General features: G+C 44.8%; 1 protein-coding gene across 1 annotated transcript; it reads left to right on the plus strand.

The window, feature by feature from the left end:
* The first annotated feature begins 4,969 nt into the window (after positions 1-4,969).
* ndufa4a (NDUFA4 mitochondrial complex associated a) lies at positions 4,970-7,481 on the plus strand. Its single transcript, XM_063213592.1, has 4 exons — positions 4,970-5,134; positions 6,077-6,165; positions 6,294-6,354; positions 7,154-7,481. Exons 1-4 carry the CDS (start codon positions 5,093-5,095, stop codon positions 7,208-7,210), a joined length of 249 nt encoding a protein of 82 aa, XP_063069662.1. The 5' UTR covers positions 4,970-5,092; the 3' UTR covers positions 7,211-7,481.
* The last annotated feature ends 9,216 nt before the right edge of the window (positions 7,482-16,697 follow it).

Genomic DNA, 16,697 nt, shown 5'->3' on the forward strand with positions numbered 1-16,697 from the left:
GAAACCCTTGACTATGATTCACTCTCACTGGTAGATCGATATTATTTTATCACAGAGACCCAGTGCAGTCTATAATGGCAGAGCAGTCTAGGGTCTTATCACATCCAATTATGCTGCCCATATGTTGCCATCAACACAGGTAGTTTAGAAACAATGTCCAACAAATACTTGCCTGTTCGGCTGCCCCCTTGCACTGGGTGAGGCAAACTAGCAGAGTTGGTGTGGAACGTCGGTAAACCTCCCTCCCAAAGCATGATACAGTGTTGATGCTGTTGGACTGGAAGACTGGTCTCTTGGTCCAGCGGTATCGTACTCTGTCTCCCATTGCTGGGCCGTTGTAGTTGACGAGGTCGCACGTTTGCACCCCGAGGGGGCGAGCAGATGCAAGGTGATCTCCGTCACAGTGGTGTCGTGACCCGGATTGGGAGTGAGGTTTAAGGGGGAGAGTGTAACGGAGGCTCAAGATTGTTCTCTGTTGTTGTACCCAAGTGGTGGAACGGTCTCCCAGAGGCAGCAAGACTAAGCACATCTCTTGCAGCCTTCAAGAAACAAGTAAAGACCTTCCTCTTTCGAGAATATCTACTAGACTAATGCTTGAGCTGGCCTAGCCCCAGGGCAGACTCTTGACATGATGTTTAGTTTAGTTTATGTGTGTGTGTATGTGTTTGTGTGTGTGTACTCGTTATTTACTCTCTATTTACTCTTTAAAAAAATAAAATAATAACCCCTCTTTACAACTGCACTTGTTATTCTGTATATTTCCTGTGCACTTTCTATTTGCTTGTGATGTTGGCTTGATTAGTGTACGGAGGCTAACTAGCACAGAGTTGGCGTGGAATGTTGGTAAACCTCCCTCCGATAGCTTCATACAGTCTCGTGCCGTCGGGCCAAGAAATTAGGTTCTTGGCCCAGCGGTATCGTACTGTGTTTCCCATTGCCGAGCCGTTGTAGTTGACGAGGTCGCACGTTCGATCCCCGAGAGGGGTGAACAGGTGCAAGATGGCTCCCGTCACATTAGATCATCTTTTGAAAGACGCTTTGGTTATAAAGCGTCTGCCAAATGCAATGTCATGTAATGAAATGTAACTAGCAGAGTTGGTGTGGAACGTTGGTAAACCTCCCTCCCAATGCCTCATACAGTGTCAATGCCATTGGACTGGGAGACTGGTCTGTTGGTCCAGCGGTATTGTACTGTGTCTCCCATTGCCAAACCGTTGAAGTGGACGAGGTCGCACATTCGCGCCCCGAGGGGGACGAGCAGGAGCAAGATGACCTCCGCTCCATCCCACTATGCTGTGTCATAGTGACAGAATTGGGACTCACTTTTCACCTATAATAAAAAAAAAGTCTACAGTATATAATCAGGCCTGCCGACAGAGGGGGACAAACGGGTATATTGCCCCGGGCCCTGGGAGATAGGGGGCCTACTGTCTCTGAGAAGCAAAATTTTGTGCAATGTCACAGGTATGGGAGGCTAGTAAACACTGCACTGGACCAGTACAAACCTGACTCATACACATGCCCAAGCCCAACTACATGACTGATAGGCTATATCAATCTCACCAGAACTAATAACACTCTGTCAGCAGCACTCAACAGCAAACTGTTATCCTCTCTCCTGCCTATGCAGCTCAGATAGGCACCCGGCACTGAATTGTTTTCTTCATTATATCAGGCATATGGTGCCATCTACTGGCTTTTCCTGACCCCTCGGCCAGGATGGGAGCGCAACCCTAGTAGTGGCACTCTATCAGAATTCCATTATCACATCACTGTACTGTGTACAGTTTAGGCTGACAAAAGATAGGCTATTGGGGAAAAAAATAACTATTGCAACTAGGCCACATAGAACAGTAGAACAGTAGGCTATTGGGGAAAAAAATAACTATTGCAACTAGAACATATAGAACAGTATCCAACTCACATATCACCAGGCTCAATGGAATACTATTAAATAAGTAAACCATTGAATAAATAATGAAATTAATGCATGTCAAAAACAGTTTAATTGAGAAGGATGATTGAGCAGCAAAGGCTATGGATGTCAGAAGAAGTTGGACAACTACTTTTTGTGCCTTTGCATTAGGTCAAATAAACAACCAAACCCAACAAGAACATCCGTGCCATATTTAGAAAACTTTTTAAAAAAGATATCCTTGAGAGTCTACATTCAACATGCGATGTGTGTCAAAAGCTATTGTCTCAACTAGAACTAGGTTAGGTTATTATCTGGCGTTCGCATTTAATTGGAGCACTTCCGTGATGGACTTGGGAGGTCCTGTTTTCCTCATCAGTTCTGACGTCGCAACAAAATTTATTGTGAGTCAGTCGCGTTGAGCAGTGTTTCTGTACATTCATGTCATGTAATGAAATGTAACTAGCAGAGTTGGTGTGGAACGTTGGTAAACCTCCCTCCCAATGCCTCATACAGTGTCAATGCCATTGGACTGGGAGACTGGTCTGTTGGTCCAGCGGTATTGTACTGTGTCTCCCATTGCCAAACCGTTGAAGTGGACGAGGTCGCACATTCGCGCCCCGAGGGGGACGAGCAGGAGCAAGATGACCTCCGCTCCATCACACTATGCTGTGTCATAGTGACAGAATTGGGACTCACTTTTCACCTATAATAAAAAAAAAGTCTACAGTATATAATCAGGCCTGCCGACAGAGGGGGACAAACGGGTATATTGCCCCGGGCCCTGGGAGATAGGGGGCCTACTGTCTCTGAGAAGCAAAATTTTGTGCAATGTCACAGGTATGGGAGGCTAGTAAACACTGCACTGGACCAGTACAAACCTGACTCATACACATGCCCAAGCCCAACTACATGACTGATAGGCTATATCAATCTCACCAGAACTAATAACACTCTGTCAGCAGCACTCAACAGCAAACTGTTATCGTCTCTCCTGCCTATGCAGCTCAGATAGGCACCCGGCACATGCAAAGCAGTACTGTACTGTATATCAGGTCAGGACTGCTGACAGGTCAACGGGTAAGTTGTTCCAGGCCCAGGGAGAGGTGGTGGGTCCATTGAAAGTTGTCAGCAGCCCTATATCAGGTCAACATAACAGGCTACATATGTTTGACCCCATACAATGCTGATGATGGCATGAAGCATGTGGCAAAGTGCCTAAATGCTCTCATGTCAACAGTATGTGACTGTAAGTGTGTGTGGATGACAACCTGCTGCACACAACCCCTTATGCTGCTTAATGTCAATCTACTTGTTGCACTGGTAGTTGGTAACCGGCATATCATGCTACACTTCAAGATTTAAATCCATGAGTTTATTGATGCATTTCAAATAATATTTATTTTTTTAAACACACACACACACACACCAGGGGCGTAAAGTATTTGCCTGATTATCATAGACTTGCAATCGAGAAGCAACAGCGCCAAAGGTGTTGCGTCACTAGGAGGGCGCAGCCTGGCTGGTAAAGTATACCCCCGCAGCCCTCGGGGGGCCCACATGGGCCCTTGACTTGAAGAAACAGGCCGCCTCCACATGATATTAGGCCCCCTTTTTTCATTTGGGGCCCATTCTTGGTAGCTTGTAGAGGGACCTGAAGTACTTGCGTTACGCCAGTCACACACACACACACACACACACACACACACACACACACACAAACACAAACACATACACACAGTATATAGGCTTTTCGTACCTTTATTCAATAGAGCAAGTTAAGAGTAGAGAGGAAACAATGGGGAGGGAGCGCTGGGAGATGACCCAGGCCCCCAAGGACAATGCTGCTTGCACACGCCACTGGTCTCAGTGCAGCGAGCCACAGAAGTCTCGCAAACAATATTTCTATTATTAAGGGTAAAAAGTGTTGGACATGCAACAAGGCGATGATGACAGGTTACTGTTAATGGTGTGCGTCTCTCACACATGCAGGGACCTATATATGAACAACAGGACTGGGCAGAGAGAGAGAGAGACAGGAAATGAGTGTGAGAGAGAGATGGAGATGGATCAGGAAATTACCACAGCATGGACTTGAACCCGTGTTCTATAGCTGAGACACAGTGCCCTTTTACTTTAAAAAAAAGTGAAACGTGCCTGACCTATCCTTATAAACCAGGTGATAAAGAGAGACTACTTTGATTTATGTACTGCTCTGTAAAAAAAAAGAAACACATGCTGGGCCCAATATGAACATATCCAACAGGGGCAGGTTCAAATGTGAACTTATTACTATATTCTGAACCTCTAACAGGCAAACTAATATTGACAGCCCAGAACCGTGTATTAGCCATACACACTCTGTCAGTCCAGATCACCCATCCATACATCCATTGTTGGAGCACTGAATTGTTTTCTTCATTATATCAGGCATATGGTGCCATCTACTGGCTTTTCCTGACCCCTCGGCCAGGATGGGAGCGCAACCCTAGTAGTGGCACTCTATCAGAATTCCATTATCACATCACTGTACTGTGTACAGTTTAGGCTGACAAAACATAGGCTATTGGGGAAAAATTAACTATTGCAACTAGGCCACATAGAACAGTAGAACATAGGCTATTGGGGAAAAATTAACTATTGCAACTAGGCCCAATGATGTGAATAGAACAGTAGCCAACTCACATATCACCAGGCTCAATGGAATACTATTAAATAAGTAAACCATTGAATAAATAATGAAATTAATGCATGTCAAAAACAGTTTAATTGAGAAGGATGATTGAGCAGCAAAGGCTATGGATGTCAGAAGAAGTTGGACAACTACTTTTTGTGCCTTTGCATTAGGTCAAATAAACAACCAAACCCAACAAGAACATCCGTGCCATATTTAGAAAACTTTTTTAAAAAGATATCCTTGAGAGTCTACATTCAAAATGCGATGTGTGTCAAAAGCTATTGTCTCAACTAGAACTAGGTTAGGTTCACAGACCTGTTAATAAAGGTCTGTGGTTAGGTTATTATCTGGCGTTCGCATTTAATTGGAGCACTTCCGTGATGGACTTGGGAGGTCCTGTTTTCCTCATCAGTTCTGACGTCGCAACAAAATTTATTGTGAGTCAGTCGCGTTGAGCAGTGTTTCTGTACATTTTGGGAGATCAAAACCTTACTGGCATCATGCTTGCTACAGTGAGCAAACAGCTTAGACACCACCCTGCAGTAAGTACTCCTTTTAGGAGCATTATTTGACAACCGAAACGGTTGAAAGTTTGGTTTAACACCTTAGAAGCTCGCCCTTGTTAGCATGCTTTAGCTTACCAACCAGCCAGTCAGTCAAGGGAGCTTAGCTTGTTAGCTGACGCAACTAGTTTTTCAACTAGTTGGCGAGTATGTTGACCGAGTGGATATTACTTTTTAGATACTTTTGAACCATGTTTTGTTTGGCAACACATAGCGACGGTAGCACCAACATTTCTTGGTTATCATAGGCGGTCAAACTCGGGCGGCTTGGGGTCATGTAAGGTAAAGTGGTAGTAGACGGACGGGACCTCTCATCTAGACTGGCTCTAAAAGGCTAACAATGAAACTGCTGCTCAAAATAGTTCAGTCGGTCTTAAATCCCAATACCACATAGAAGAGACAGAAGAGTGTTTATTTGATGGCGATTTTAGTAAATGAGAGCTCACCTCCTTAGCAAATGAATTGCCGGTTGAAGTAATTAGTTAAATAAGCACAAAGAAACCCTTTTAAAGTGTGCCTGGGGTGTCTGCAGTTAGCTTCTTAATTTTTTCGTTAGAAAGCTAACGATAATCTCAGAAGTAGCAGCTAGAGCTAGTCAAAGAAGGCCCTTGTGCACGGTCTCAAGGGCAAACGGAGCATGCTTACACGGTGAAACAGAATCTAGAAACTTTTCTTTTCGGTCCCTTTCTTTTCGTTTTGTTTAACCCTGTCAGCATATCAAAATGTGTCGAAGCATTATGTTATGGGTCAAGCAATCAAACGACGTTCACAGTTTCCCTTGAGTTTGGTCTTAAATGACTTAGTAAATGTCAGATTTATCTCTCATACATTTTGTTCGTTGAACTAAACAAGGTATTGAAATGCAAAGATAAACAGATAGGTGATTTCAACCAGCTGACTTTCACTTGTCTTTTACTTCAGCTTATTCCCCTGTTCATTTTCATCGGTGGTGGCTGCGTCATGTCGTTGGGCTACTTGGCAAGACTTGGCTTGAGGAACCCTGAAGTTTGGTGAGGCTCTTGCCTTCGTTTGGCACTTTAAATGGTTTCGTTTTAAGTAACATTATGTATATTCGTGTCATTGAACAGTGCTATCAGGCACATAGCTTGCATTTCATCTTAAATTTATTTTGTTGCAGCATTGACAGGAAAAACAACCCTGAGCCCTGGAACAGACTGGCTCCCACGTACCAGTACAAGGTATAGAATAACATGTAGTGTGTACAGATGTCTTGTCAATATGGGGCAGTAGTCAGTCACTGAACGTTTTTAATTTTTATTTTTTTAAATCCTCTTGCAACGGAAGGTCAAACCATACGAGCACCGTCATTATCTGGGGAAAAATGACTCATACCAGTACTACAGACTGTAAACTTTAGCTTTAACCAATCACCAATCACAAAACCTCCTTATATCGGTGGACACGGGTCACACCACTGATGCACACGATCACATGTGTATTCTCTTCTGGCAATAGGCCGGTTGGCCAGACTGACACGAATCTGAAATTCTGTGTGGCGTCATAGGCGGTATGGGTCATAGGCTGAAAAGAGCTGGCACTTGGACAAGTAATCAACCTATGCCAGTCTAGCCCAGTGGAGTTGGCAAGAGAACACCCTGCCCAGCCAAATGTACCAGCCAGCGCCACCCAGCTTAATTGTAATCCAATTGTGCATTTGATTGAGCAGTGGATTATCTCACCTGCGGTTTTGATTTGTGCCCTATGCGCTTACTGTGCCAATCTAATCAAGCTAATCACTGTGTGCCAACTCCTTTAACCAGTCTCAAGTAGGAGTTTAGTCTGTGCTAGTACGAGCACAATGTCTATGCAGGAATTCTTTTAAAAATAAGAATTGTTTTGATGGTTGACAATCTCGTCATCATAATCTTGGCACTTTATTTATTGAATTTGTTTTCTTTTGTGCTATTTGGCTTTGTTTATGTTAACATTTTCACAGTTGAAGACTTTTCAGTCATAATATTTGTATTTTGCTTGCAGTTTTACAAAGTCAACATGGACTACTCCAAGCTGAAGAAGGAGGGCCCTGACTTCTAACTTCCTAGAGATGAGCTGCTAACAATGCTGGACCAAAGGCTGAGAAAAATCAACTAAGTTTCCCCCTCCAGCCCTGGTAACAAACCCCCCACCCGCCCCCCTGACTATGCAGAGAAGCTGTACCGCACAAGACTTTGTCTAGTCATCTTTTTAGAAGTTTTTCTCCCCTCTTAAACTTTGTGAACCCTGTGTTTTTTTCTCATTCTACATGGTTCTTCTCATTCTTCATTGTCCACAGCAATAAAATGGAGAATTATCTCCCTTGTTCGGAGTTTGTTGACTGTGGCTTTTCATTTTGGTGTGGTGTATACAGTAGGTGCTGTACTAAAAGCATGGTTGGATTACTTTTCACTACCTCCACAGCGGTTTGTAGATTTGCATTATCGCAAGTTCTCTATAAAAGCTAAACATTTAATACAGTCTTGGTTTTTCCAATTGCTCTTGCTGTCCCTGAATCCACTCTCACTTTCAGAGCCCTCTTGATATACATTATGTCATGGTGAAAATGTGTCAAGTGAAGTGGCAATAAATATGTCATGCATTTCTGGTCAGTAGTCTGTATACATGACTGTATATGAACCTAGCAGCTGAGCAGCCAGTAAGGGGTTGTATGGGGACAGCCTCTGCTCTCTCCTTATATCACCTATTCCACTTTCTCTGTTGAACTTTGTCATGTGCTGCTGTTTATAGTACAGTATTCCTGGCAGCTGTCCAGACGGTAAGCAATGTGTGAAGGCGGGGAGGTGCAGGGGGCAGACGTTGAAGGGGAGGACAGCTGCGGGCTGGGCTGTGTGTTTGGTTGTGTCATTCACGTCACGTGACGGACTACCACTATTGCTTCACGGCATTGCTTCACTTAACTCTTTGCGACCAGTAATGCTGACTTGTGTTAGTTATTTGTATTCAAGAATTAACACTCACCCATCCTCTTGTTCTACAGAATTCCAAATTAGCAGAAGCTTTGAATAAAGACTTTAAACCACTTTTTTTTAAAACCGATTGGCCAACTGTGCATCGTCAGTTGTTGAAATTGACTATTTTGCCCTGCACACTGTTGTTTATAATGTGCATATGTTTTGTGACATTTGTTATTTAGTCATTTATTTATGAAAACCTATTCTCTTAAGCTGTAAATAAAGAGGCATACATATCCTATGTGCCTATCAGGTGTGAGGGGTTGAGCAAGGAGGAGTGGTTGGATCATGAATCCCCCGGAGTGGGAGAGAGACACTGAACAGGTGTTAAGGTGTTACTAAGCAGGAATTAATTATTATTTACACACTTGGTGTTGGTCATCATTACAAAGTATGGCAGTAGAGCAGTGGTGGGGAAACCTTTTTCATTCGAGGGGCCACTTCCAATTTCATAAAGCCCTCCGAGGGCTGTATTAAGAACACAAACCAGCATTTCCCCGTGCATATATTGAAAATCTAACTTAGTTGTAGTGCAAAAACATGTCATATTTCATGTGAAACTGCATAACAGTACAATTATGTCGGTGGGCCAGATAAGACTGCCTCAAGGGCTGTAAATGGCCCTCGAGACAGCTTCTCCACCCCTGCAATAGAGTAAGGAACTGTGCAATCCAGGGCAAATTTCCTTCAGGACAAAAATAAATGTTGAATATTGATAAGGTCCGTAAAAGAATGTTGATGAAAACAGAGGATGCTGAAAAAAAACTTAAAATCTCTTAAAATCCTCCAACCTTTTTGCAGTCTCCTTGTGTGATGCTCCCACCTTTTCACCTATCTCCCCATCATCTATTTGTGTTGTTCAGGCTGGGACCACAGCAAGTAGCAAAAATGAATTTCTCTACCAGGAGTGTTGTGTCTTTTTCCATAAAATATGATATTCTCCTCTTCAAGCGATGGCTGTGGTAAAGACTCGACTTTCAGAGACATGGTGGCGGGATGGCGGATAAGAAGCCAGAACTGTGAAATGTCAAGGAGACCTTCACATTCGCAATTGAGCAGAAATCCACATCTGAGATATTCACCACCGCCTCCTCAAAGGTTGACGCAAGACAGCTTCGCTAATGAAAGGGGTTGTTTCTTTTTGGAGTTGTTGAACGTTTTCATACTTTTCCCTTTGAGTTGTCTGTGATCTGAGGAGTGGAAAGCGGCAAGGTTAGAACATTGTTCTGCTTTAATTGAAATGGGGAGGGGAGAGAGAGGCCGATGCAAGCAGAAAATACCTTTTTCTGTCAGGCACAGCCAACTTGGCTGCCTCTCGGGGGCAGAGCTATAGGGAGGGCAAGCTGGACACTTGCCCCGGGGCCCTCCTGTATTGGTCTTGAGGGCCCTATTCTGACCTTAGCAAGCCGTATGGAGGGCCCTACAAGTGTCTTGCCCTGGGGTCCTGTGGACACTTGATCCGCCACTGCTGCCTCTGGGGGCACGGTCCAGAAGTATATTGATATAACTGACGACATCTTCCATTTCAGAGGACCTTTTCCATGCTAAAATCTTAGATGGAATACCTAAAAGTTCCTGTATGTAAATGGGCTGTAATCAGTCTCTTGTTAAAAATGACAAGAGATGGGGAATGGCATTGAACCATAGAGAAGGGTGGAGCGGAGAGCTTTGGCAACAAGCAGCCAGCTGACTACCATTTGACCGCTGCTATACTCGCTTGTTCTTGGAATCTGACAAGCTTGTGGATGATGATGGTGAATGTGAGGGTGTCTATGTGTTCAAGATGGCCATTTGCTGTCTCCTAGGTCAGGGCTTCTCAATTTTTTTTTAGGGCTAGGGACCTTTAATTGAGCAGATATGGTTCCCCAAGGAACACCTCATAACTTCTATCTCCATAAATGTGTGGGGTTTTTGACAACTTGTCAGAATGTGTCATTGTTGGTCAATAGAATGAGAACGCGAATGATGATCAGATTTTGATAGGATTAGCTAAATATCACATGTCAACGTGCTGCAATGTTTAAAAAAAAGAATTTTTAAAACTTCACGCACCCCCTGCCAATGCAATGCAGTCCCCCAGGGGTCCCTGGACCCCACTTTGAGAGCCACTGTCCTAGATGACCCCTCGCCCCCTCCCACAGGCCTTGACCCACAGGCCTTGACCCTTACCCTACATTGAGAGTACCATTAGTATTGGAGATGTGCGGGAGACCCCCATTAAACATGTTGGGTGCAGTTCATACGAGGGCTTGGGAATGGTCTGACACATACACACACACATACACTTAACTGCACATGAATGCTTGGAGGACATCGCCACCACAGATTCAAAATTCCATTTAATCCACTGAGAGTCTGCCATTGAAAAAAATGGTTTATCCACCCCATCACAAAGTAACAAATATTCTTTTTTTGAACCCAAGCATTTTTATGCACACAAATTTGAAAAATATTAAGTGGTTTCCCTGTGTTGCACTGGTCAATAATTGGATGTGTTGCCTGTCAAGCCCCTGGGTGATGGACAGCTTCTCTTCACAACCACACTGGGGGTCACTAAAGGTCGGCTTGTGGATGAGGATAAAAAATTCATGGGGTCAGACATTTCACAGCATGTCAATGCAGACATGAACCTCTTGGGAGATTCGTAGTAGGCTAAGACAGCATCCCACTCGATCCATACATTTCTTTCTATTCGCTTGCTCTCTCTCACACACACACACACACACACACACACACACACACACACACACACACACACACACACCGTATACTCAATGGTACACACACCTTGTCAGTCTGTGTTCTAGTGGCAAGTATTGCTAATGGCACAGCAGTTCCACACAAACTGAACATTGAATACACTTGTTGACATTGAATAAGAGTAAAAGAATAAAAGCCTTTGCTGTTAGACGTCCATAAGAATGCAGAAAATTATAACTGTAATTTATGTAGCTAAATGAAGCAGTGTGAATTTACTCTGGATACTGCACAAAGGTTCAGCCTGAAAATCTCCTCTGACTGAAAAAAAAATCAGTTTACCCTTTCTGATTACTGACATTTTCCAGTAATCTCTGTTATATTTTAAACAGAGCTCTCTGCATATGCCAGGGAACTGGCTGTTCTCGATCTGTGTGTGTTTACCGATCACTATGTACACACACACTGATGAAAAATGAATTCCATAAATAGTCGGGGAGGTATTAAGTAACAGCTACAGTGTTGACTCTTAACAACTGGAGAAGTCAATACTGAGTGCGACTCAGATAGCATGTGGTTGATTTAATTACAATTGACAGCATGGTTGTTTACCTTAATTACCTCGTGCTTTTTAAATGTATGAACCTGATTGATTTGACTTGGTACTGTAGAACATTTCTTTTAACCAACAGTACTCCGGTGTATGGTTGGTAACAGGGGTGAGGGGTGGAGGGGCCTCTGGCAAATACAGTATTTTCACTTCACAACTTTTAAGTGCATGCCTTGATTTATGGCAAGGTAGCACTACCTCCACATCTACCCCTGGGCAGGGCCACACAGACATGCATGACCACACATACACCTGGGAAGCGGCAACCTTTCTGACCTTGGCCACGGTTCACACTCAAACCACACCTCACCTCAACGGAGCGTGCTCGCCCGCTCACCGGCTCGCCCGCTCACCGGCTCACTCCCTCCCGCCTCTGACAGATGGGCCTGGGAACTCATTTTGGGAACTCTGGGCCGTGATTGGGTTAGGGCTTGGCACGCTCGGCTGTGATTGGGTTACGGGGCTGGGAAGTGCTTGCAGATGATTGGGTTAGGCTGATGGATGGGCTCCTGTGATGACAGCACATGCCATGGTGCTCATCGCCAAGACAGATACGCCACGGACGCGCAGAGACCTTCCATGCTGATGTTCAGCACCAATCTGATTTTTTTTGTCCACCTCGGCGTTTCACAGGCACTTCATGAAAATTCAAAGCAAGCACATTCGAGCAAACGTCTGTTTGTGTTTGGAGGGATGAACACAGTGACCGGAAAAATCATTGTCACTGATATTGCCAATACTGTGATGCTTTCAAAACTATATTGTGTGCAACTCATTTGAAGAAGGCCCTTTGTACGGTATAGTGAAACCTACATGTATGCCGTGTAGCTGTCCTTTGAAATCCTCAACAGCCTTGGCCATTTACAGTAAAACAGCTTTCCCAGGACACCCCAAAACAACAGAGAACCAGCACGCTGTCTGCATAGCCTGCATGGCGGAGCACTGCAGAGCAATATCATCAAGAGAGACCAATATATGGACAGAGAGAGAGAGACCTTGAATGTTGCAAAACCCTGGTCTCCATTGTAGGTTAATTGGTGCATCAGGGGTTTAAATCATTCTGCAGTGCTGTTTGTCTTCAAAAGCCTATTAGATGTGCAGGGAAGGGAGGGGAAACAGAGGTATGGTAGTGTGTGTGTGTGTGTGTGTTCTGTGTGTGCCGCTTTTCCTTTCAAGATGGAGAAATCCACACAGAAGCTGCCAACGAAGCGGCAGCAGCCTGCATCTGTTCTATTCTCTCACGTTCGTATCCGTCACACACTACCCCTTGTGTTAATTACGTATCCCGTTTTATTTATTTATCTATTTATTTTGTGTATTTTATCTTTTTTCCCCCCTCACACTCCACACTCTACAGTGCCTGTAAAAAGCGGGTCAAAATTTAAATAGCTGAAAATAGAACATCTGGCTGGGCCTTGTCAGTCAACGGTACGTAATGAAATATGGAAATTGGGCCGCGCTTCAAAGAGATGCTGGGCCCTGCGTGGCATTCTCAGGTCTTCTGTGCACCCCCCACCCTCAAATGTGCACACACACACACACACACACACACACACACACACACACACACACACACACACACACACACACACACACACACACACACACACACACACACACACACACACACACACACACACATTCTCTGGCACAGCAGTGGAGCAGCAAAAACCTGCTTCTCCTCCTCCTCACCTCCTCCCCAACCACCACCACCACCACCACCCACCCAGCGGTGCAAACACACGGCGTGCATCCAGGTGCCGCGGTGGGCCGCGCTGTCGCCGCTGCCAGCTCGTTAACGCTGGCAGGGTGGAGTGCGCAGGCAGCTGGCATCATTAAACTTCAAACCCGCGCCGTCGACCCGGGGTGCCACCACGCCGAGACCGCCTGCTCTGCCCTGCTCTGCCCCCTCTGCCCTGCTCTGCCGGCTCTCCCACCGGCTGATTAGTGTGAAAGCCACCGCCGTCCCCTCCCTCCCTCCCTCCCCTACGGCCCTCCGTACCCCAACATCAACCCCAACCCCCGGCAAAAGCAAAACATTATTTTTTTTCGTGATGGTGGCAGCAGCAGGTCCTGATCCTGCAACTACGCCACCCCCTCTCACCCTCTGAAACCGTCTGCCATTACAGGGGCAAACGCTAGCTAAGGTCAAAGGTCATCTGGGTCCCTGACTCGCGCTCCTTCCGCCTCTGGGGGGAAAAAAAGTCTGTCTTTGATGTCTCTGTCAGTGTTGCTCATAGTCTTCCCTGTTAGCGACTCCTTTTTTCTCCTGCTATTCCTCTCCTCTTTTTCGCTCTGCGCATCATTTCCAGTCTCTAGCCATACGCTGAGTGACGGACTGACTGGCTGGCTGGCTGGCTGGCTTTTTCGTGCCGATTCCCTGCGCGTGTAATTAAGTCGTGAATGATAACGGTTCAATTATTTGCCAAAACGCGTCTCCACAGAGTCATTATGCGCTCACTGATGATGGAGAGTCCCTTGGCGGATCCGACAGAGAAGGATTGGGGGGAAGGGGGGAAGGGGGAGGGGGCAGCGAGAGAGAGAGGCAGGGAGACTGAAAAAGAGAGGATGCAATGGGCCTCCAAAGGCTTTGTAATTACATTCTCTTTCTACGCCAGTGAATGCCATTGTCTCCGAAAAAGCCAACAAAGCAAGCCAGACGTGTGATCTTCTGACAGGCTAAAATGGCTGCTTTGAGGAGGAGCAGTTGCACAAAGGGGCCTCATGGGTACAGGTGAAGCTGTGTGGAGAGAGATGAGAGGAGATGAGCCAAGACTTTTTTTTCTGTCTGTTTGTTTGTTTTCCTCCTCTACACGTATCGCTCGGCCCATCTGAGCGCCGTGTTCCAACTTTTCCTCCTCTTTTCTTCCTTCCTTCCTTCCTTTCTTCCTTTGCCGCTGTTGTTGCCTGCAGCCTGTTCCCACAGCGAGTCCGTAGCGTTAGATTGCAACTGGAGGTAAACAACTGGATTTATTAGGTAAGCAGCTGGACTTATTTTTATCCAGAGCTGGAAGTTATTTCATTGTTCATCCAAAATACTTCAGTCAATACTGCAGTCATCGTCATCAGGCTCCCCATGAAAATGTGAATGTTTTCTTGCAAAAGCCAAACATCCACTTTACAGTGTAACTTTTTTTGGTCTAACTTGACTTGGATGAAAAGGCACAAATACACCAGACGTGACTTGGCCTGCAACTTGAGAGACAGAGGAGACAGAAGAGAGTAATTGACTTTGTAGGCCTATTGAGTCGCTGGCAACAGAAGACGCACAAAAGCGATTTGGGTAACGAGGTGATTCCTGCGACTTATAATTTGTAGTTGAACTTCAGTGAATATTGTGCTAATCAGCTATGATGTGGTTCAGCGACAGCCTCTGCAGCCAATTGGAATGTCATGTTGCCTTCACCAGCTCGGGACCTCTCGAGACAGCTGACGACACTGCTCACATGACAATCGAGTTCTGGAGTTTGGCACATGAACGCCACAGATCCCGGAACAATCTGGATTCATGCGTGTTTTGTTTTGGTTCTGTTTTCTTTTTTTCACCTTGCCTTGAGCCTCCACACCCACGACATATTATTTTAGCTTAAGTAGGCTAAATCAAACAGTCAGAGACCAGCATTACTGACATATGTACATCTGTAATTGAATGACATCAACTGGTGTTGTTGATAGTGATTACAAGATGATATTTTAGCATTTATGATACTGCTTACATGCTAGTTCCATGCATGGGCGCCATGCTGATGGTGCGTGTGTCGTCATACAAAACAAAAGCTCGGGAACTCGTTGTTCTATACTTCCGCCAGAGATCAACCTCGATAATTATCGATCTTACATTGCGTCACCAAATCTTCACACCCACTTTCCCGAGGTTTTAGGTCGGCTTTCTTGGGATTCTCGACTTTTTGAACGAGCCATCAGAATGCTTGCATTCTGCTTTTAGTGGTCATACTCTGTCACTTCCATTACTCGTGTCACTCTTGCTATGAGCATAGTCCAACCATTCTTTGTAGCTAGGTCACCTGGTGGGGTAAAAATCTTCCCGATTAAGTCACCTTCTGCACAAGGTTCAGATGCAGGTTTCTGGTTCATGATGACACATAATGTACCAGTCCTTCATTATTTCATCATTTTCCTTATCTGGCTCCCTCATCCAGACCAATGCCACTGACCTCTTAACTAGTTTGTTGAAAGCTTCCCTGGGTTGTGAGTTTGCATACCCATGTCAATCCTGGTCCCCGACCCCTCCACCTCCACCCATGCTTTTTTATGAATAATGTTTATTGAAGGAAGACTTTACATGATATTACATTACATAACATTGCATTAGCCTACATTGCATTTGGCAGACACTTTTTAACAAAAGTGACTTACAATCGAAGACATATCCATAGCCTTCAACAGTCCACAGGAAATAAACAATAAGTGCAGATGCCGAGTAGGGTTAGTTTTTTTTATAAGTACATTACAACATAATAAAATATGACATATCCCTTCCAAATTCTGGATAATGTACAGAAAGCAAACATCGAACAACCCCAGCCAACCCCCCATCCCCGTAAAAAAAAACATGCTGGTGTCTTTGGGTTGTCATACAGCCTCTATTTCCTTGACATAATTTTCTAAAAATCAAAATAATGTCTGTGTGTGTTGGTGTTGACATTTATTTGAGTTTTATTGTTTATCAGGTCAGAGGTGGGCCACGAACATTTGTGAAAATTTCAAGTGGGCCCCAAGTTGAAAAAGTTTGGGAACCCCTGCTCTAAAACCATGCTGAGATCTGTGTGTGCACATGTAGCCTCTGATGCCATGTTCCTAAACTAAACTTTCATATGTGTTTTTATTTTGCTGCAAATCAATGTCATTTTTATCTTAAAGAAATTGGGGTTAGTATTGTGATTTTGCCCATGCCCGTCCCCATCCCCATTTTCTGGCCCCTCCATCCGTGCTGCTGTGACTCCCTGGGCTGGTTCTCTGCATGCAGCCAGATCTAACAGCCTGACTGTCAGGCATGGTGGCATCGTGCTCACCACACTGCTCCTCTCTTCTAAAGACAATATGTCTCCTGATCATATCAAGCCAGGAGTGATGGGGAGCCCGATAAAAGAAAAGATTTAAAAAATAAATAATGAAAAAAAGAAAAGAAAAGACCAGACTTGAACATTTACTGCTGACTCTGAGATGGTGTGTGTGTGTGTGTGTGTGTGTGTGTGTGTGTGTGTGTGTGTGTGTGTGTGTGTGTGTGTGTGTGTGTGTGTGTGTG

Source organism: Engraulis encrasicolus, chromosome 2 (genome assembly GCF_034702125.1).
Source record: "Engraulis encrasicolus isolate BLACKSEA-1 chromosome 2, IST_EnEncr_1.0, whole genome shotgun sequence".
Lineage (NCBI taxonomy): Eukaryota > Metazoa > Chordata > Actinopteri > Clupeiformes > Engraulidae > Engraulis > Engraulis encrasicolus.